The sequence below is a fragment of the Salvelinus sp. IW2-2015 genome, linkage group LG25 (assembly GCF_002910315.2).
Source record: "Salvelinus sp. IW2-2015 linkage group LG25, ASM291031v2, whole genome shotgun sequence".
In the NCBI taxonomy this organism is placed as follows: Eukaryota; Metazoa; Chordata; class Actinopteri; order Salmoniformes; family Salmonidae; genus Salvelinus; species Salvelinus sp. IW2-2015.
The window spans coordinates 19,915,321-19,939,060 of record NC_036865.1 but is presented as its reverse complement, the minus strand read 5'-3'; the positions used below and the strand labels follow the sequence as shown (position 1 = coordinate 19,939,060).

General features: G+C 41.5%; 1 protein-coding gene across 1 annotated transcript in view; it reads right to left on the bottom strand.

Annotated features, from left to right (window-relative positions):
• Window positions 1-35: 35 nt before the first annotated feature.
• The window catches only part of LOC111951958 (AT-rich interactive domain-containing protein 5B), a 64,693-nt gene continuing 40,988 nt past the window's right edge, over window positions 36-23,740 (bottom strand). Inside the window, exons 5-10 of the mRNA XM_070434976.1 lie at window positions 21,906-22,036; window positions 21,233-21,602; window positions 18,780-18,832; window positions 17,847-17,944; window positions 4,692-4,905; window positions 36-4,264 (exon numbers count right to left, since the gene is read on the bottom strand). Coding sequence (XP_070291077.1) covers window positions 2,327-4,264; window positions 4,692-4,905; window positions 17,847-17,944; window positions 18,780-18,832; window positions 21,233-21,602; window positions 21,906-22,036 — 2,804 coding nt within the window. The 3' untranslated portion in view covers window positions 36-2,326. The remainder of the gene's footprint in view (window positions 4,265-4,691; window positions 4,906-17,846; window positions 17,945-18,779; window positions 18,833-21,232; window positions 21,603-21,905; window positions 22,037-23,740) is intronic.

Genomic DNA, 23,740 nt, shown 5'->3' with positions numbered 1-23,740 from the left:
TAGTACCACCACAATTAGGGGGAGAAAGACATTCATAGATAGTAAAATATTTTAATTAAATATACAGAGGATCATATAATACAAAATGTTTTTCTTGTTTGCCAGCTGAATCATTGGTAAACAGATGGCACATAGTATCAAAAACACTTTAAAGAAAAACATGGAAACAATGTGGAACACAAGAACACAAAACAAGCAAATAAAAAATGTCCTAACTTTAGTGTTCAGATCTAAATGTAAGGTGACCTGTGACATCTAGATTGTGTAACCAGCTGTATGCATTTATACTATTTACAGATTATAACATATTACACATAACAGACAGTCAAAAGTATTTACATTATTAAAAAGTCAGACATAGAAAGATGCCAGAGAATGGATTTGAACGTTAAGGAACTTAAACGTCAGTTACTGACGCTGCTGAGGCAAACATGACATTAAGAGCATGTAATTGTGAATGAATGTTTATCTTAAAGGAAAAAAATTCCACCCCAAAACTATATTTTGCTATTTGTTTCATTAGTCCCAAAATGTTTTGCATTTCAGCAATCAAGTTTTCAAGATGTATAACATTAAAAATACAGAAATACGCAGCATCGTAACGGCTGCATTTCTGTATCTTGCAAGTTGTATATCTTGAAAACTTGATTGCTGACATGCAAAACATGTTGGGACTATATCAACAATGGACTAATGAAACAAATACCAAAATATAGTTTTGGGGTGTTTTCCTTTAAGTGTCTGCTCAATCTCAGTTGATTGGCTTTAAAACAAATTTAAACAGCAAATGTGTTACCTATATTTCACATGTTCCAAATACCCATTAAAAGCAGTTATGATGGTTGTTAACCCAGACCAGGTGCTATTATTCCTCGGGCGCTACACGCTGCCTTTTGATCACTATGTCTGGCAGTGGCACATAAATCTATTATAGTAGCCATTCTCTACACCAGTGCTTAACTATCCCTGTGCTAAACGGTAACTATGGTACTATACAATTACAGTCCAATGAGTTTGCACTGCAATGTGATGATAGAATGGAACCTTATAACTGTAATAATAATAGATTTATTTTATATAGCGCTTTCCATTATACAGATAATCTCAAATACGCTTAAAAACAAAAAACTAAAGTACATGCAGTTCTTGGGCTAGACAACGGTCTTCAACTGAGGCTGGCGCGTCCAGGTCACATCCAACTCCGGTGGGCTGCACATACTGTAGGCCAAGCCTACAACAGTCTCCTGAAAGTCAGTCATGATAGAAAACTAGTGCTGCAACCCCTAATCGAAGATTAAGAAAGGCACAGATATTCACAAAGCAATAATCTACAAGACACATTCGTATTTATCATGCATTATGCTGTTGAATGAAGGAGGCGCAGTAAACAGCCTTAGACCAGTGATGTTTCAGAGCTATGTCAAGATAAGAGCTGTCAGATGTCACAGTAGGCAGCATCAGTGACTCATGTTAAGCGCAGTATAAATACCTTCTGTTCAATATATTAATGTATCTGGGTCACTTTCCCACCTCTCAAGGGTCAACAAATTTTGAGAGAATGTTCCTGACAAACGATACGACTTGCCTTAAAAACAACTGATGAAAAAACGTCAAATGTGGTTTCTTCACAGCTTGGGTGTTCTGATGAAAATGAGCTGTTATCTACATACAATACCTCAGCACCTTGTGGTTTTGTACAGCACCTTGTTTTAACACAGTCATTTCTAAGACGTGTAGTGGTCTAATACATGAACACAAACAGGCCACAGCACCACACTAGAGAGCTGTAAACAGATCCAGAACATTGATTGAAGGTGGAGTAGCCGAATGCTTAACAGTTGCGTGAACTTTTCTGATGGTAAATCTTGTGAAAATAGTTTATTTTAGATAGTCCCCTCATGTTTTTAAGTGTTTCAACCTGATAAAAATCCCCAGATCACATTTGGAGGATGAAGTTGTCGCATTGCAGTGATTTGGAATCCAATCCTTTGGAGACCCAGCAAATATGATTATCCCCCTGACATGCATGCCAATGGCTTTTCTCTGTCTCCCTCCACACTCAAAGATAATAAGAACCTGACTGTTGAGTGAGAGAAACAACCTGGTTGGTGAACACAAACACTACATAGAGTGCAAATTTATCCAAAGTAACTAAGTGGTGATACAGTGCAAAAAACAAAAAAATACACAAAAATGGAACTGAGTGCCTGACTAAAGAGTTAATCCACCATCTACAGTTAATCAGTGTTGTCATGCTTACTGAAGAATAGAACACTAGATCCACTGTCCCAGGGTGAGACGGTTAAGCTCCACGTGGGTCCGTCTGTTAGAGTCTGGTGCTGGGGTGCATGGAGGACAGCTGTGGGTGGGTGAGGGTGGACAGGGGGTACAGGTGGTGCAGGAGGTCCCCGTACAGGGCCGCCCCCCCAGGGTGCCTGTAGAAGTGGTGAGGGCTGGGCTGGGAGGCCATCAACTGCCTCTGTAGCATCATGGAGTGGAAGGCTAGCGGAGGGACCAGAGGGGACACGGCTGTCTGGCTCTTCAGGTACTGGAGGTTGTGATGGAGGGCGTCCTGCATCCCGGGGTACATCCCTGGGTAGAAGGGCGCGTGGGGAGGGTAGGTGTGGCCCTCGGGAATGTGGCTGTGGAGGTGGAAGTGGACGGCGTGCGCCGGTTCGGCTGGTTTGAACTCCTCTCCCTGTGGGTCGCCTCGGCGGACAGAGCCGGCGGGGTGCATGGGGGTCACCACTCGCACCTTGCGGTCTGGCACCCCCTCGTTCTCTAGTTCCCCCAGGCTTCTCTTACTGGGTCTAGAGGCACCAACAGTCTCAGCGTGGCTTTTAGGGTTGAAGAAAGGCTGAAGGGGTTCCAGGTGTTTGGTGGTAGATATAGTCATTGGAGGGACTCTGCACGCTTTGGGGTGACAGTCTAAACTCTGGTGCATCATGGGATATGGGAGGCCACAGAAAGAGGGCTTTGTGAAAGACATCCTTTGAGAGACAGGCTTGGAAATACTGAAATCTCGAGGTTCCTCTTCCATTGGTCTATCCCCATGTGTTTGTGTCCTCTCAGAGAAGTGGGGAGCTCTGTAAGTCAAACATTCTCTGTCAGAATTGTTTGAGGTGAATACCTCGCTGCTCTGGCGTTCCCTGATAAAATGTCCATGTTTGTCTCTGTTGGGATAACTGTCCATTCGCTCTTGACTCAGACAGTTCTCTGTCTGCCGGTAGAGGTTGTGTAAGTGAGGGGAGGAGTAGCAGTCACCTGCGTAGCCTGGTGGTGCCTGACTGGGCTGCTGCTGCATCCGTGTCTCCCCTGCGTTCTCCTCTCCATCCTGGGTCTCAGTCCTGTGGAGGTAGGGGTGCCAGGGGGGGTGGAGCTGGGGCTGGAAGTGGCTCACTCTGCAAGTGAAGGGCTCAGACAAATCTCCCAGAGGACTCCTCTCTTGCTGGGGTTTGATGCTCTGGGCGTGCTGGATGACAGAAGGCCTGAAGATGGGAGCCATCTCTAGGCTATCCGGCAGGGAGTCCTGCCTCAGTTTCACCACCTCTTCAACACAACTGTCGCTCACATCACCCACACTGGCTGACGGAGTGGGAGGAGGAAGAGGAAGAGGAGGGGAACTGAACGAGTAATGATTTGTCTCACAGACTTGGGAGAGGAGCTTCTTCTTGGCTAGTGGGGACATGACCCCCAGGTTGTCCTTTGAGTACGCTGTTGGCATGGGCATGTGACACTGATTAATCTCTTTGTTTTTACTGGGGGAGTCCTGTTTGTCTGTGATTAGCTCTGTGGAGTACTGCTGCAGTGGGGGTGGGCTCTGCTTACACATGGGCAGCACCTTCCCCACCCTCCCACCATGTCCATAACCGTGACTGTCTGTGTCTTTAGCTACCGGAATGTCAGGTTTGCTTGGGTCAAGTAGACTGCTATACCCAGGCTTACTGTTGTTGTCCCAGTGGTATGGATATGGGGTCTTAGACAGGGTTCCATCAGCTTGGTCCCTTTGCTCAAGGTTGAGTTTGTCTGACTGTGGCTGGTGGGGATGTCTCCACTCGGACAGTGGAGACAGTTCACTGTGGAGGACAGGTGTGGCTCTGTGGCAGTCTGTGTTGGGGGGATTCAGTCGCGATGGTTCCTCCTCGCTCAATGTCTCCTCTTTCTTCAGGGTGAGTTGTAACTCCTCCTCTTCAGGCTCTTCTCTGGGCAGAGGATCCTGCTTCATGGCTGCTGGCTCCTGGTTGTCCCCTTTCTTCTCAGATACCTTAGTGGGAAAACACATGCCATACTGTTATTCTTTTTGGTGTGTACTTTTTACTCCTTTTTCTCCTGAATTTCGTGATATCCAATTGGTAGTTACAGTCTTGTCCCATCGCGGCAACTCCCGTACGGACTAGGGAGAGGCGAATGTCGAGAGCCATGCTTACTCTGAAACACGACCTTGACACACTGCTCGCTTAACCCGTGTGACACAGCCTGGGATCGACCCCGGGGCTGTAGTGACACCTCAAGCATTGCAATGCAGTGCCTTAGACAACTGCGCAACTCGGGAGGCCTCCATACTGTTATTCGATACATAGACATGATGCGTGTGTGATGTTAGCATATGCTATCTTTTCTAAGAAAGCGTGTGTGTGAACCAGTGTTTGTGAGAGCCTGAGACAGACGGACAGAAAACTAGTGGGACTGACCTGTGAGAGGTCCTGGCTTTTTGCAGTGTCCCCTCTCTCCCTCTTCTTCCTGGCCCCTTGCCTCTGGTGTAGTCCACCTTTAGGTCGTTTCGCTGTGACCCCTTTGTGTTTGGCACTCCCCTCTTGGGCCCCATGCTCCTGTTTTTTGGGTTTTGCTGAGGGGAGGGGTTTGTCTTCCTCTCCTTTGGTGTGCCTCTCGTAAGGGAGGAGGAGCCTGGAAAGGTCAGAGTGGAAGAGACTGAGTTAGCCTAAATCTGACACAAAGTTAATATGGATTTATCACCTCTTACCCTGCCCATGTAGCTGCAACGTAACATGTCTAAGAATCAACAAGTCTTTAAAGATTCATGTTTTTTTTCTTCTTTTTTTTATATATATATGATTTATTTTTATCCCCTTTTTCGTGATTACGATCTTGTCTCATCGATGCAACTCCCCAACGGGTTCGGGAGAGACAAAGGTCGAGTCATGCATGCTCCGAAACATGACCCGCCAAACCGCGCTTCTTAACACCTGCTCGCTTAACCAGGAAGCCAGCTGCACCAATGTGTCGGAGGAAACACCGTTCAACTGACAACCGAAGTCAGCCGGCAGGTGCCCAGCCCACCTGAAGGAGTCGCTAAAGTGCGATGAGCCAAGTAAAGCCTCCCCGGCCAAACCCTCCCCTAACGACACTGGGCCAATTGTGCACCGCCCTATGGAACTCCCGGTCACAGCTAGTAATGACACCCAGGCTGTAGTGACGCCACAACACTGCGTTGCAGTGCCTTAGACCGCTGCGCCACTTGGGAGGCTAAAGATGAATGTTTACATGCATACCACCATGGATCTGGGAATAAAAATAAAATCAATTTATAAGATAACTCCCCCACACAGTAATGAGAAGCTCCAACGTATATTGGAAGAGGACATTCGCTCTAGGAAGTTATATTAAGATTAAATGGATACTTCGGGATTTTGTCAATGAGGCCCTTTATCTACTTCCCCAGAGTCAGATGAACTCGTGGATACCATTTTTAAGTCTCTGCGTCCAGTTTGAAGGGAGTTGCTAACTAGAGCTAGCGCAATTGCTAACTAGTGTTAGCATAATGCTAACAGTTATTACTTCCAGTTATTGCACTAACGCTAGTTAGCATTTGCTTGCGAAACTACCTCAAACTTAGTACTGGACACAGACATAAAAATGCTATCCATGAGTTCATCTGACTGGAGAAATAGATAAAGGGCCTCATTGACAAAATCCCGAAGTATCCCTTTACCAGAGATGCTAAGCCTACAACTGTGGCGTAGACAAAGACACATAACTTTAACTTCAACCTTCATTTTGACACTTGACTGACCAGAGTACACAGTGGTGGTGGATGTGAGTCAGTTAGCATAGACTAGAGAGCATGCTGCAACACAGAGCTGGTATGTGCTGAGAGAGCTGGGGAGCCAACTAACACCTGGCACTGAGCCAGCAGATGAGGCAAGGCAGAGGCCCCCAGTCAGGGCTTGTTAATCTTTACATCACATTACCGTGGAAACGGTTAACACACTACAGCTGCTAGACTAGAGTAACTAAAGAACCATCCATTCTGACTGAGCTGTGCTGTTGATGAGACTAATTACAGGGTGGATTGTGACATGAAGGGGGTTATTATTACCAAGATCTTATCAAATGTGTGAAACAAAATATGGACCAACAAAAATACTGAGAAAAACATGTTGAATAATACTGTACAGGTGGAACACCACAAAACAGAGTATCAAATATTAAAAAGAGGTAGTAGCAACCAGTGATGGAATGTTCAATATTATTTGGAAAGCCTCGCCCATAACTTTAAGGCCAGCTATTATAATAACAATCCAAATGCTATTTGGAAATAACTTCTCAAACCTTCTCAAGGCATAGAATTATTCTCATGTGTGCACATAAAGTTGTTGCTCAATTTCCTCTTTAAGGGACATTGTGGTAAAACAAACAAGGAATCATGCATGAGTGGTTTGCTTCTTCTTCACAAAGAGAAATGCCTTTAAGAGTTGAAGTGGCTCAGTGGGAATGTTGTTATTTTTTCTACAAACCAAACTGCTGGCAGCAGAGGCAGTAAAACTACATTTCATACAGCTGGCACCAGGCCCCAGGCCAAGAAAGGAAATATACAATTAAATGTGACTTATTTGAAAGAGGGAGAGGGAGGAGAGAAGAAAGACAGATGTTAATGTAGTGAAACAATTATTCACCATCAACCACTGCACCGTTGAGAAATAATGTGGTGAACTCGACGTGACTAACTATATAAATAGGGTGAGGAAAATAGTGAGTAATTTCATATACACACTGTCGAGCTGCTCTCACGTTTCCAATCTGTGAGGATACCATCTGCTGTAAGATTGAATACCATGCCATGCTAAGTTTGGCACCTAGCAATACCAATTATAAATCAGTATCTATCGGCAGACATGGATGAGAATTACATAATCCGGCATTTTTGTGTTGGGAGATGAAGACCCATTGTCTTATATCTGGGTAAGAACATGACTGCTTTTCCCTATATCAATTCTCAAGAATGCCATTGAGAAGTGAAGGTACCATCCATACTGGTGTGGTTATCACACCTCGGTGGAACATTCTCCTAAAATCCATGTTACATCACACAAAGTGTTAAACTCAATATTCCAGACACAGTCTCTTGTCATTAAAATTTTATTTGGATATTAACTAAAAATAACAATGTTCTTTTGACACGACAGGGTGCATGATTCTTTTCTGCTTCTCTGTTGCTGAACAGTTAACTATGAAGAGTCACACTATAAATAGCACCCGCTCTGTAAAAGACTCACTGAGAAAATAAGTACAGGGAGAGCCTATAACATTCTCCTGATCACGTAATACAGTAATGGTAATACAATGTGACTTATGTAATTTCCTGAAAGCAGGGTGCCTGGGACAGTCTACAATCGAGAGGCCATGAAAGGAATTCAGTCCCCTATGAAGGTTCTTTGGACAGTAATAGGTTACATTTATGTAAATATAGGGATTTCTCTTATATAAATCCTTGGTGGAGTTCAAAGCAGAAAATGCGTCTCCGAGGAACACTTCTAGTAATGAATATGACACACAATATCAAAATATCAAAATCAAATGCAAGGTATTTTCTTGCACACTAGAGGGCAGAAAGAGCACAACATGACAGACATGGAAAAGTCAATGAGGGAATAACTCAATGAGGGAACAAGAGCTTACATTTTGGCGAGGTCAATAAATACTTAACTTCCGGTTGTGGCTATTGAGCCTTTCTTTACATGAGCAGCCATTTTCCATGATGTTCATAGTACATTCCAGTATGCAACCTAACCAGTAATAAAAAATACAAAAGTTAAATAGGCAAAAGAGACAGACAGGTCTTTCTCTTTCATATTGGAATGTAATTAGGCTACAACTACATTTCTTAATATAATGTAGGCCTATTATTGTAAGATTCTTTGGAAATCAATACAATTGTAATTCAGTGACAAATTCAATTAAGCATGTGCGTCCATTTAAAATAATGGATTTACATGCCAAACAAGCAACTAAGCAATAACATTATGTTTTTACTAACAATAAGCTGGTCTTTCATCTGAGTTAAAGGGAGATTTGTTTGTGGAATCCAGGAAAGGCCAAGTCAACAAAGTGGTGGAAAACCCCTGCAGACTATTCCATTAAGCACTTTTCCTGGTGCTGAAATTAATTTGAGCTGGCACTCTGTTTATTTCAGAGGCTTTCTTAAAGGCCCAGAGCAGCCAAAAACATGATTTTATATATGTGTTTTACATATACAGAACAGTCAAAAGTTTGGACACAGCTACTCATTCAAGGGCTTTTCTTTATTTTTACAATTTTCTACAATGTAGAATAACAGTGAAGTCATCAAAACTATGAAATAACACATACGGAATCATATAGTAACCAAAGAAGTGTTAAGCAAATTAAAATATATTTTATATTTGAGATTCTTCAAAGTAGCCACCCTTTGATGACAGCTTTGCACACTCTTGGCATTCTCTCAACCAGCTTTATGAGGTAGTCACCTGGAATACATTACAATTAACAGGTGTTCCTTGTTAAAAGTTAATCTGTGGAATTGCTTTCCTTTTTAATGCGTCTGAGCCAATCAGTTGTGTTGTGACAAGGTAGGGGTGGTAAACAGAAGATATCCCTATTTGGTAAAAGACCAAGTCCATATTATGGCAAGAACAGCTCAAATAAGCAAAGAGAAATGACAGTCCATCATTACTTTAAGACATGAAGGTCAGTCAAACTTTGAAAGTTTCTTCAAGTGCAGTCGCAAAAACCATCAAGCACTATGATGAAACTGGCTCTCATGAGGACTGCCACAGGAAAGGAATACCCAGAGTTACCTCTGCTGCATCAGTTCATTAGAGTTACCAGCCTCAGAAATTGCAGCCCAAATAAATACTTCAGAGTTCAAGTAACATACACATCTCAACATCAACTGTTCAGAGGAGACTGTGTGAATAAGGCCTTCGTGGTTGAATTGCTGCAAAAAAAACACTACTAAAGGATACCAATAAGAAGAAGAGACTTACTTGGGCCAAGAAACACAAGCAATGAACATTAGACTGGTGGAAATCTGTCCTTTGGTCTGATGAGTCCAATTTGAGATTTTTGGTTCCAACCACTGAGTCTTGGTGAGACGCAGAGTAGGTGAACAGATGATCTCTGCGTGTGTAGTTCCTACTGTGAAGCATGGAGGAGGTGTGGTGGTGTGGGGGTGCTTTGCTGGTGACACTGTCTGTGATTCATTTAGAATTCAAGGTACACTTAACCAGCATGGCTACTACAGCATTCTGCAGTGATACGCCATCCCATTTGGTTTGCGCTTAGTGGGACTATCATTTGTTTTTCAACAGGACAATGACCCAACACACCTCCAGGCTGTGTAAGGGCTATTTGACCAAGAAGGCGAGTGATGGAGTGCTGCATCAGATGACCTGGCCTCCACAATCACCCGACATCAACACAATTGAAATGGTTTGGGATGAGTTGGACCACAGAGTGATGGAAAAGCAGCCAACAAAGGTTCAGCATATGTGGGAACTCCTTCAAGACTGTTGGAAAAGCATTCCAGGTGAAGCTGGTTGAGAGAATGCCAAGAGTGTGCAAAGCTGTCGTCAAGGCAAAGGTGGCTACTTTGAAGAATCTAAAATCTAAACTATATTTTGATTTGTTTAACACTGTTTTGGTTACTACATGATTCCATGTGTGTCATTTCAGAGTTTTGATGTCTTTACTATTATTCTATTCTTGTGTCCAAACATATATATATATATACATATTATATATACATACATATTATATATATATATATATATATATATATATATATATATATATATATATATATATATATATATACAACCGTTCAAAAGTTTGGGGTCTCTTAGAAATGTTTTGGTCCATTAAAATAACATAAAATTGATCAGAAATACAGTGTAGACATTGTTAATGTTGTAAATGACTATTGTAGCTGGAAACGGCTGATCTTTAATGGAATATCTACATAGGCGTACAGAGGCCCATTATCAGCAACCATCACTCCTGTGTTCCAATGGCACGTTGRGTTAGCTAATCCAAGTTTATCATTTTAAAATGCTAATTGATCATTAGAAAACCCTTTTGCAATTATGTTAGCACAGCTGAAACTGTTGTCCTGATTAAAGAAGCAATAAAACTGGCCTTCTTTAGACTAGTTGAGTATCTGGAGCATCAGCATTTGTGGGTTCGATTACAGACTCAAAATGATCAGAAACAAACTACTTTCTTCTGAAACTCGTCAGTCTACTCTTGTTCTGAGCAATGAAGGCTATTCCGTGCAAGATATTGCCAAAAACTGAAGATCTCGTACAACGCTGTGTACTACTCCCTTCACAGAACAGCGCAAACTGGCTCTAACTAGGATAGAAAGAGGAGTGGGAGGCCCCAGTGCACTGCGCAAGAGGACAAGTACATTAGAGTGTCTAGTTTGAGAAACAGACGCCTCACAAGTCCTCAACTGGCAGCTTCATTAAATAGTACCCGCAAAACACCAGTCTCAACATCAACAGTGAAGCTGTCTCTTATACACATCTAGATGTGTATAAGAGACAGGTCCAGTGTCTGTGTTCTTTTGCCCATCTTAATCTTTTCTTTTTATTGGCCAGTCTGAGATATGGCTTTTTCTTTGCAACTCTTCCTAGAAGGCCAGCATCCCGGAGTCGCCTCTTCACTGTTGACGTTGACAGGAGTGATGGTTGCTGATAATGGGCCTCTGTATGCATGTGTAGATATTCCATTAAAAATCAGCCGTTTCCAGCTACAATAGTCATTTACAACATTAACAATGTCTACACTGTATTTCTGATCAATTTGATGTAATTTTAATGGACAAAAAAATTGCTTTTCTTTTAAAAACAAGGACATTTCTAAGTGACCCCAAATGTTTGAACGGTAGTGTATATAAATATATTTCAGTGTATATATACTGAGAATTCAAAAAACACTGAAAATTCTGTGAGAATTCAAAACATTAAGAACGTTCTTTCCATGACATAGTCTGACCAGGTGAAAGCTATGATCCCTTATTGACGTCACTTGTTAAATCCACTTCAATCAGTGTAGATGAAGGGGAGGAGACAGGTTAAAGAATGATCTTTAAGCCTTGAGACAATTGAGACATGGATTGTGTATGTGTGACATTCAGAGGGTGAATGGGCAAGACAAAATATTTAAGTGCCTTTGAACAGGGTATGGTAGTAGGTGCCAGAAGCACCAGTTGATGTCAAGAACTGCAACGCTGCTGAGTTTTTCATTATCAACATTTTCCCGTGTGTATCAAGAATGGTCCACCACCCAAAGAACATCAAGCCAACTTGACTAAACTGTGAAATATATTTATAAACTGGGTCGTTCGAGCCCTGAATGCTGATTGGCTAACAGCCGTGCTATATCAAACGTATAACAAGGGTATGACAAAACATTTCTGGTTACTGCTCTAATTATGTTGGTAGCCAGTTTATAATAGCAATATGGCACCTCGGGGGCTAAGGGCTGTATCCAGGCATTCCGTGTTGCGTCGTGCAGTAGAATAGCCCTTAGCCGTGGTATATTGGCCATATACCACACCACCTCGTGCCTTATTGCTTAATTATACCATGGCATTGTTGAATACTCCTTTCTGATTGGCTTGAAGGGCATTCTAGAGTGTGCATTATTTCCCTATAATGCACGATAGATTTCAATGGCTATAGTTAATTTTTACAAGTTTTGTTTGCGCTGCTTTTGAAAGCAAAAGTCAAATTTAAAAAAGTATTGTGTTTGCTGAATTTGATTTTCATAACAGTTTGGTTAGCTAAACTAGTCTGTCTGTTTGGTTACCACGGCAACTACTGTAGCTACACTACATGTCCAAAAGTATGTGGACACCTGCTTGTCGAACATCTCATTCCAAAATCATGGGCATTAATATGGAGTTGGTCCCCCCTTCTCTGTTATAACAGCCTCCACTCTTCTGGGAAGGCTTTCAACTAGATGTTGGAACATTGCTGCAGGGACTTGCTACCATTCAGTCAGAAGAGCATTAGTGAGGTGTTGGGCGATTAGGCCTGGCTCGCAGTCGGCGTTCCAATTCATCCCAAAGGTGTTCGATGGGGTTGAGGTCAGGGCTCTGTGCTTCAGAACTCGGTGGTCCTGTTCTGTGAGCTTGTGTGGCCTACCACTTTGCGGCTGAGCCGTTGTTTTTCCTAGACGTTTCCACTTCACAATAACAGCACTTACAGTTGACTGGGGCAGCTGTAGCAGGGAAGACATTTGACGAACTAACTTGTTGGAAATGTGGCACGTTGAAAGTCACTGAGCTCTTCAGTAAGACCATTCTACTGCCAATATTTGTCTATGGAGATTGCATGGCTGTGTGCTCAATTTTATACACCGATCAGCAACGGGTGTGGCTGAAATAGCCGAATCCACTAATTTGAAGAAGTGTTCACATACTTCACCTGGAATGCTTTTCCAACAGTCTTGGAGGAGTTCCCACATATACTGAGCACATGTTAGCTGCTTTTCCATCACTCTGCGGTCCAACTCATCCCAAACCATCTCAATTGGGTTGAGGTTGGGTGATTGTGGAGGCTAGGTCATCTGATGCAGCACTCCATCACTCTCCTTCTTGGTCAAATAGCCCTTACATAGCCTGGAGGTGTGTTGGGTCATTGTCCTGTTGAAAACAGATGATAGTCCCACTAAGCGCAAACCAAATGGGATGGCGTATCACTGCAGAATGCTGTAGTAGCCATGCTGGTTATGTGTACCTTGAATTCTAAATAAATCACAGACAGTGTCACCAGCAAAGCCCCCCCACACCATCACACATCCGCCTCCATGCTTCACTGTGGGAACTACACATGCGGAGATCATTCGTTCACTTACTCTGTGTCTCACAAAGACACAGCGGTTGGAACCAAAAATCTCAAATGTGGACCCCTCAGACCAAAGGACAGATTTCCACCAGTCTAATGTCCATTGCTAGTGTTTCTTGGCCCAAGCAAGTCTCTTCCTCTTATTGGTATCCTTTAGTCGTGATTTTTGTTGTTGCAGCAATTCGACCATGAAGGCCTGATTCACTATGTCTCCTCTGAACAGTTGATGTTAAGATATGTCTGTTACTTGAACTCTGTGAAGCATTTATTTGGGCTGCAATTTCTGATGCTGGTAACTCTAATGAACTTATCCTCTGCAGCAGAGGTAACTCTGGGTATTCCTTTCCTGTGGCAGTCCTCATGAGAGCCAGTTTCATCATAGCGCTTGATGGTTTTTGAGACTGTACTTGAAGAAACGTTCAAAGGTCTTGAAATTTGCCTGATTGACTTACCTTCATGTCTTAAAGTAATGATGGACTGTCATTTCTCTTTGCTTATTTGAACTGTTCTTGCCATTATATGTTCTTAGTCTTTTACCAAATAGGGCTATCTTCTATATACCATCCCTACCTTGTCACAACTGATTGGCCTTGACACAACTGATTGGCTCAAACGCATTAAAAAGGAAAGAAATTCTACAAATTAACTTTCAACAACGCACACCTGTTATTTTAAATGCATTTCAGGTGACTACCACATGAAGCTGGTTGAGAGAATGCCAAGAGTGTGCAAAGCTGTCATTGAGGCAAAGGGTGGCTATTTTGAAGAATCTCAAATATAAAACACTTTTTTGGTTACTACATGATTCCATATGTGTTATTTCATAGTTTTGATGTCTTCAATGTTATTCTACAATGTAGAAAATTGTAAAAATAAAGAAAAACCCTGGAATAAGTGTGTCCAAACGTTTGACTGGTACTGTAGGTTAGAATAATACCCAAACAAATTGTGAAAAATATGATAATGCCCTTTTAGTGAAAGAGCTATTTGAAAAAAAACGCCTGACAGTTCAGCCTGTTTTGGTCGGACAGAGTTTTGGCCTGCCTTGTGACATCACCAGGTGGTAAATGAGTTAATAGAACAATAAGAAAGAGAGTTTAAAACCTCTCTGCCAACAGCAAGTTTTCAGTTTTCCCCTCCCCACTCACTCCCAGACAATCCTAGCTAAATTCTTGTTTGAGAAATTGATCTTTGCTAAGACACTATTTTTGTTTCTTTTGAACATTTTAATTAAAAAACGATCACAGTAAGTAAGGTAGTTAATTGTTACCAATACATGATTTTGAGATTTWAAAAAACGGCTGCATTTTACCTTTAATTCGTTAAAGGAATCATATCTTGAGAGCTGATGGACAGGCCCATTGGCTGCCAAACAATTTACAGGAAAGAATGATTTGTATTACAACCTCAGGAAGAGAAGAAGAAGCAAAAAAAATCTAATCCATATTCATCATCACCATGTGTCATGATTAGGCTGTTTCAAAGAACTGGCAAAACAATAACTCCTGTCTGTACAAATGCAAATATCGATCTTGAGAGCCAAATCAGTGGGATAAACGGTCATTGTTCCCTCAGCTTGGGAAAGATTTGGCTCCAAAGCCTCTCTTTTGTCACTTCAAGTGATCCTGATTCACGCCGTTAAACAGGGCGGTGAAGGAATACTAAACTAGGGCCTTTTGTCCAGTCTAGAAATACCAGATCTAAAAGTGACCTTTACCATTCCCCTAAGGCTAAACCGCATAAACTGTACACAGCAAACCTTAATCATGACAGGTGTTGAGCAATGGACTGGTAAGTGTTTGGATTAACTGCTAAATACTGTATCATGTCTGCAGTTCACTATGTAGAATATTGTTCTTTGATCCAATCTCAACATTAGGACCAGATTTATAATATGGTGAAAAGTCTGTTCATCATTAAGTCCTATATCAAGAAATATCAAATTAACTGTTCCTAAGCCAAAGGCAAGAATGTAACAACAACAAATCGTCTGACTTGTTATCAGTATTTCTGAATGTCTAACTGCGCAAGTATGGCACCATTTGCAAGCCCCTAATTGCAAAAAGCACTAGGTTTAAAAGCCTAGAATATTTCACGTGGGTAAGTTATTTCTTTATTATGGCAGGTGGATGAGGGAGAGCAATCAAACGTCATTCATCTGAGTGCTATCACAGCTGTAATCTGTCCCATAGCTTTTTCCTATAGCTAGTCATTTAATCAGGCTGTTACAGCAATGTGTCTTTTTAAACTCTTGTGGTAAGATTCGTAACTAAATAATATAAACACCATGGCATAGCCAAAGAGACCAGTGTGTTGCATAGAGAAACTAGATGCAACGCTGAGCAAGGGCTGTATTTAGGATTGAGTCTACTCTAACATGATCCACGGGGTGGCGACTGGCCAAGTTTTTCCAATTTGTTATGAGCCTATACACTAAGGGATATATTTTCAATCTGAGGTGCAGCTTGAGTGAGTGCAGAGGCACACCAATACCACGGGGAATACATACAAGAATCAATAATATCGTCTGCAATGTATCCAAAAGAAACAAACACTGCATCCAAACCAAATAAATATTTACAATCTATTTGTAAGTCGCTCTGGATAAGAGCGTCTGCTAAATGACTTAAATGTAAATGTAGTGTGCACATCTGGTATTCATCAGTTAATAACTGAAATTAGCTGCTATATTAAAAAAGAATGAGTGGAATTCCTTGTTCTTTGTTATACTCGGTACAACCTCTGAGAAAATTATTCTCAATTGCCTCCACTGTTGCCATGGATATTTCCCTCCTGCAATTACATAAAAATGCCTATGCACGGCAGGCATTCATTCTGCATTAACACAGGAGCTATTAGAGTAACAACATGTACGGTATAAATGTACTGTTTCTGTAGCAGCAGCAGCAGCAGCTCACATAGAAAGTGAGAGCTTAAATAACTAACGGCAGCTAAAAGGCATTGACCTGTATAATCAAAGAATTAGCATGAAGTGACATGCAGGGAGAGAATGCAGCAGTCTATTTCAAGGTTATTGATGCCATCTTTTCATGACCTCATTTTTAATTCAGGGAGCTGAGCTCTGACAGCTAATCTTCGGAAACGGTTTAAATAAATATCATTAAAGCTTTCCCAGCTGGAGCTTTAGACCTTGGGTTGGATGTTAAATATTGATTTTTCCCTTTAAGCTAATGAACAGTAGAATGGCTGCAATGAGCAACTTTCCAAATGACAAGTACCTCAGGTTATCTTGTGTTCTGTTCGTTTTATGTTCTCTACTGCCCGCTGCTCAACACCATAAATACAGTCATTATTTCCATCTTTATCATTCAAAATAATGTCTCCAAGGCAACTGTTTCAGATGACTTCCATTGAAGAGGAAAATGGATAATGTGGATCATTTCAAATTAGAGTCAGGGCTTGGGGACATTCAAAGTCCCAAACAAAAGACCAAGATGAGCGCGTTCAGTTAATCTAGTGCAATTACAACCGAAATGTTCCAATACCAAATCAAAAGACGTTGGGAGAAATGCTGCATGCTCTAGTTTAAATTCCTCATTGTGTTTTCAATGCTGAGTAATCATTAAGAGAAATAAAAGATGCCACCAGGGACCAAACATATACTTCACCAAACCCACAAATGGGGTCATTTATCATACACTTCCAAGGGAGAGAGAATAGCTTTGTTTGCTGAGCTAATACAATGAAGTTAATTGCCCTCCTAGCTACTGGAATAGTGAGCCTCAGCTAAAATTCTCCTCCCATGGTCTGTCTGGGTTCAGCTGAGATTTCCCGCTCTCTTTCTGACAGGGTGATATTCACTGCAGTGGAGATATTATTGGTTTGTATTGATTCAGCACAATTTCCCAGCTTTCTGTGGCTCTATTGAAAAAGGCCAGCAGTAACACCTCACTGGTCCCCTCCAGCCCCCTGTGCTGTGTGCTGTGCTGACACTGTCTATACCAGTCCTCCTAACCATGCAGGGCTGTGAAAGGGCTTTTAATGGCAGAGCAAATACAGTCCCTTCTGGCTGCGCAGGAGGTTTAAAGCTGCAGTGCTATTTGATATAATTCAAATACTGTATCCAATTTTGAATGCACTCGTACATAGAGCATAGATAAACCTACACACATTGACTGAGCAATTCAGCCTGACTTTGTTTGTCATTTGCCTAGGTCTATACACATACTCACCCATATGCATGCGTGATATTGCTCTGCATGCCCCTCTTTTGACAGGTAAATCTCTTCCATAGCATTGCGGAGGCTTGAAAATATCAGCCTGGGGGGGGGGGGGGTTCAGAGATGACTAGCCGTAAGAGGAAAGCTTTTTGAAAGAGAGGTTATCTTGTATTAAGCACACAGCATTTGTTTAACCTTGAGAATGTGTGTGTGCATGCATAATATCCTCCAGTCTCCCCCAGGATCATATCTGTTTGCTGTTTGCTTTGGTTCAGGGACCCTCTCAATAATAAAGGCTGGTTAGAGAGAGATGTGTGACTGGTTTGGTGAATATAGTTGTGCTCTGTGTTAGTATGCATGGAGCAGCAGGGTGACAGAGTGTCTGTGGGCACGGCTTAGGACATCATGTCGAGATAGGAAGGAAGCCTTACTTCCCTAAGCAAAGTTGACATGCACCTGATACTGAGGCTGAGAGTAGCATTCCTCTTCCTCCACTGCATTAGGAAAATGGGACAGCGCTTTGTTAATAACTCACCTCTCGTAGTGTCTTCGTGTGCATGTGGCGGCACTTGTGCTTCCTGGGTTACCACCCAGCTCATCATATACATTTTTCCACTGTCGGCGAACTGTGATCTGAGAGAGAGAAACAGATTTTTATAACACTGTATCATATAACATAATAAAATGCTGTAACAACATCGTTATAGATGCTAGTCATTTCCCCGACATGAGTGGATAACACTAACAAAGTTATTCAGTTTGCTACAGAGACTATAACACTACTCTGTAATGCAAAACCATCTCCATAACATGCTACCAGCTGTAGCTGGCAACAACCGTCTGTACCACAGCAAGGGTAAGAGGGAAAAGTACAGTACAGTGGTATATATGCATTAAGATGCCAGAGTGACGAGTTACACCATTAAATATATACTCAAACCAACCACACAACTTCCTGCTCACAAAGACAGCAGCAGGCATGAAAGACTGATAATCATCCGCAGATAAAAAGGCTTTAAAAGGAAAAACATCCCGATTACATGACTAGTTTCCTGTTTATAGTTTGCGGCTCGTCTCTCTGTATGACTATATGTGGCAAATGAACTAACCGGCATTCGCAATGCGCTTACTCTTCACATCAAAAGACGTAAAAATGTTGGAAACACTTCCCACATTAGTACTGAACAAATGTGGGGTAGGCTGCCAAGTGAAATGTCCCTGCTCTGCTGTCTCACTGTGTATAATAGTGCACTTTATTTTAGAGCCTGAACATGGGAAAAAATGACAGACTTCACCAATTTCCTTGACATGGGAGAGTAACATGTGTTTTCCACTTAGAGGGGGTTTAAAACAACGGCATCATTTTGCAAAATGTGGGCCTGACCAAGATTTTTGGAGAAAAACACGACTGAGGCAGCCTAAAGAAAATAAAAGTTAAGTATGGAGCAGGACATATGTAAACACTTACCAACTCATATCCTCCGAGTTTCTGAGCAGCTTGAAACATAGTCCAAAGGTTTACTGTTAGAGGGACAACAAACAGGGAGATCAATGGTATTCAGCTAGATCATCACATACAAAGATACTGTCACATAGCTACATAAACTACAGGTAGATACAGCCTGACACCTAGCTAGCTCTTGTAACAATTCAGCTGAAGGGGATTTGAATAAAGACCATTATGAGCATCTGGTAATACTTAACATTTTAGCACTCATTAACAATGTTGGCATAAATGAAAATGCAATTTTGCATAGAATTTTACATGCAAAGATCCAATGACAGACAATATCAAATTGATTATAGGTATTGTACAAAATAGTGATTATAATCAAAATACAACAAAGACAGTATATTTCCCTGCAAACAATTAACCCAGGTTATTGTAAGATTTTCCAAACAATGACATTGGTATCTGCTTTCTGTAACATCATTGTTTAACATTTTTATATGAAGACCTATAAATAAGGAAGGCTCGCCTAGGGAGAAATCCATCAAAATTCAATCTCTGCGTACACAAAGGCTTGCATTTGTCAAAATGGCATTTTCCTATCTCCGCATTTGACAGCATTGATTTTTCCTCCCTGCTCTTCCGTGTCTGTTGTCAATGCACAGGGAGAATTACAAAGGAAGCTGGTGGGTTCTATTTGAACTGCAGAGAGTAGCATTGTGTTTTGCAACTGGATAGCAGCTATGGCTTATTAATGGGGTTGTTATGCTTCGGCTGTAATTACCACAACAGCGAGCAGAATTAGGAAGGACAGAAAAGGGAAAGAAAATGGGAGAATAGTTCTTTCTTAGATGACTTGCTCCCTGTTTTTTCTCTAATTCACTCTATTCAACGGGGCATTATCACAACGATAAGGATGACAAAACACAATGTACACTAAAACAGACATTCAAACAGGCAAATTAGAAACAAGGCATAAAGAACCTCTCTAAAGGCAGCCTGAAATAATGCGCATCACCTCCCCCGCCGCCCCACCCAACAACACGCATACCAATTCCCTAACTCCCCACTCTCCAATTTGTGACCAAGGCCATTCAAAATGTGCAATGTGATGTCAAACTGTACCAACCTTGACACACACTCCCAGCCCCCTCCCTGTCCCATTTTCTCCTCACACTCACTTCCATCGCACATTCAGAATGTGGTACCAACGCTGGGAATAGCTGTTTACCCAACTGAATGGAAGATAATGAAACCTCTTTTTGTCATGTGACCTTTTCTTCCTCTGAAGTCCATTTATCTTACGTCCTGTGCAGCATCCAGGCAAACTGCTAAAGCTAAATAAAAGAAAATAAGCCTCCTTTCTGGTGGAACAGATAAGAAACTTTGAGCCAGAGCTATAGCCTTGCACTGTGTAGGATATGCCGTTCAAATAAAAGGGGATAGATTGAAAGATTCATTTACAGTATTTTGCCTCTATCTACGCTGCGCTGTCTGCCCTACATTGTGCATTAGACGAAGTGGAATTGGTAGCTCTGTGTGCATTTCAGAGCCAATGGCTTAGAAAGGAAGATGTAATTGAATGGCTTCTGTTAACAATCACAAAAAAACGTGTAGGAGGCACATCAAAAGAGGACAGGAATACATGTGTACACCGTTCAACAATCCAGTGCTTTTAAAGAGTCGTTATCTTAATTATAAACCACTCATGAAAGAAAATACCAGAAACACAATTTCCATAATAGGAAAGTTTTGCTTTGATAAATGAGGCTATTGCAGTGGCTGAAAGGAATAATGAAAGCTGATTGCGTCTGAGCATATTTTCAATTAGTTATGTTTTTTTTAAACAGTCATGTTGCCAAGGACGAGTTTAAACTGCATTATTGGGGGCTTTAATGAGAAAAGCATTATGATGTTGCTTGGTTTGTAATTCAGAACATGTACTGTATGTAAAACAGTTGGCATTATGCCTCAATACAAATGATGCTATGCTGCAGACTCAGTAACTACCGTATGCATGCATACTGAGCCACTCTCATATCATCTCAACCACAATGACCTACTTAAGAACTGCATCTTTGGTGTGAAGATGACATCTCTTTCTAAATATATACATGGGGTTATTTGTGAACCGGAACTTACATTTATGTACACCTTGTATCGAGAGAGTAACGTAGTATACAAATCGCGTCTTTTCGTATAGAGTGAATGCACCACAATGATGCATGGCTGTGCCAAGAAAATAATATTGAATGACCATTCTTGTATGGTTCTATATATAAGATATCATCTTCCCTAGCATGTGAAGCCTCATTGTTGAAACATCTGAGCGAGATGTGTTGCATGCGACGCTCTGACCGTGTGAGAAGAACCCTTATGAATGCACATATAATGCTTTTGACAGGTGTGTGAAGATCATATATCCTATATCCAAAGCTTATATGAACATAAAATAAATATATTTCACTCACTCTGCTTAAATCCCAGGAAGGGGATCCTCTCAATAGGTGTGTCCCTCTCTTTCATGTACTTGTATAGGGCTACTAGGAAGGCCTGCTCGTCTGCACCACTCTCTTCTGATTGGTTCTCTTCTGGTTCTTCTTTCTCCTCCTCCACCTTGTCCTCCCTCTCCACCTTCTCATGCTTCTCCTTCCTCTCCACCTTCTCCACCTTCTCCTTCCTCTCCACCTTCTCCTCCCTCTCCTCCCTCTCTACCTTCTCCTGCTTCTCCTCCTTCTCCTCCCTCTCCACCTTCTCCTCCACAGATGCCTTTTTACAGATCCTGGGTTTGGCCGTTGTGCCTCTGCTGGTAGGAACTGTTATCTTGCAGTTAGGTTTTACCTGTAGGAAAAAAAGAGTGGACGTTGAAGGGCTTACACTCAACGTGATGTGTGTGTGTGCGTGGGGGGGCTATTTAATGATTCTGTCAAAATAATTATATCACCCGCTGAAAAAAATGTGTCATCCATACAAATCGCGACCTTCAAAAATMTAATTCAATCCATATGAAGTAAACTGAAGTGAATGGCGAAGGTCCATAAAGAAGGTCCATAAAGAGAAATTCTGATATTTGTGGTAAGTACATGGTGTCCGCCATCTTTATGCATGTCCGCAATTGAATCAAATGTTAGGTGAGTGGTATACCTTGGTGGGAGACTTGTTCTCTAGGGTGCTGGGTTCTTGGGGCCTCTGAGGCCCCTGACTGTGGCTCTGGGAGTCCCTTCGCTGGGATACTGACAGCTTCTTCTTCCGTGGCCGACCCTTCAGGTTAGGGGCTGAGAAGATGGGGACAAAACACAAGCTGGTTAGTATCCTAGAGGCAATGTTTCTGGGGAAAGGAAGGCAACCACACACAGAGCCTAGGGAAGGAAGACAAGCAAGCTGATTCTTCTGGATCATTTGTGTAATAAGCACTTAGCAAATAAACATTTCCTTTCTATGTCGCAGGAGTGTAGCGTTAAAACTATATAAACAACTGAATAACAATTCCCATCCTGTAAAGTTAAATCTATGAGAACACTAGGTCATGTTGTTGCACAACACATGCACTGATCTAATCATTATTCCCATTATTAGTTTCCTTGTAACTTGCTGATTTGAGACCTTCAACGTTGCTAACAACACATAAACATGTTTGATTGGAATTCTTTGTAGGCAGATAATTCCACAGTACACATTAATTACACCATAAAGTATTTAAAACCTTCAAAGCATTTGAACGCCCACATTTTACATTGAGCAACAACTGTATTGTAACACCTTGGCAGACTGCCTTCCCTGGTAACAAAAACAATGATAAACTCGAAGGAGAGAGGAGGCACTCGATTCGAGCCAGGTTCAGTCAAGTAGTTCAAAGAGGCATTTCGTGTGCAATTACAATTAAATCATGTCCAAGGTTAGAGGCAGCCAAGGGGAATAATTTTTTGCCAGATCAAATTCTCATCAAGGTTTGAAGGAAAAAAACTTAAGCAAAACAAAGCCCAATGAAATCGAGGAGGAAGTAATTACAGGAGGTGAAAGCTATTGTGACTCAATGACCTTTTACTTCACGTTCTTTCCAAAACAGCCAGGGAAAAAGGCAAGGAAAATTACACCAAGATCTGTAATCAGCTTGGTAACTGCAAGTTTTCAGGCTACTTGGCTTTGCTGTACTGTATTTTTTCTCTCTCTTTCTTTCTTTCTCTATAAAGTTGAAGTCTTATAATAACATGAAATCCAATAGTCTGCATAATGGATGACTCATGAATGGTAATACAAACAAGCTGACCTGAGCTCTACCTCACTTGGATTTGTTTTTCACCATGTATCATCAGTTTAAACAAGAGATTTCATATCTAGAACAGGCCTATGTAGGATTAACCCACTGGGCACAGACGTCAGTTCAACCTCTAGTTGTGTTGAGTTGTCAACTATTGTGAATTCAATGTGAAATCAACAAAAAATATCCCCATGTCATTAGATTTGGGTTAAAAGTTGGGTGAAAAAAAATAGGAAATGCCTTTACGTTGACTGCTTTTTGCACGTTGATTCAATGTCATCACATACATTTTGGGGGTTGAAATGACGTGGAAACAATGTTGAATCAACCAGTTTTTGCACAGTGGGACGTGACTAAATAATCCTCTTGATGTGGGCCTTTTTTAGAAACCCAATCCGTAAACTCATGACATTGAGCATGTAACTCAGAGCGTATCGCGTAAAAACACTTTATGTGCGGTGCACATTTCACAGGTCAAATGCTGCAGATGTGAAGACTGGGAGTCAAAGGTTACATGCCCTTTATGATGACTATGGCTGAGATTCATAGATTTCCAGATAGTGCTTTTAGAAGTGCGTTTGATTTACACAGCAGTGTGTCCAGGATTGAGGGGGTTGACACTTGATTTAGAAACTGATAATGCAATTCACTCACAATTTATAACGTGTGATTTGGTTATAGCGCAAACCATTTTTCTGGGGCAGAACTAATCGTGTGTGTT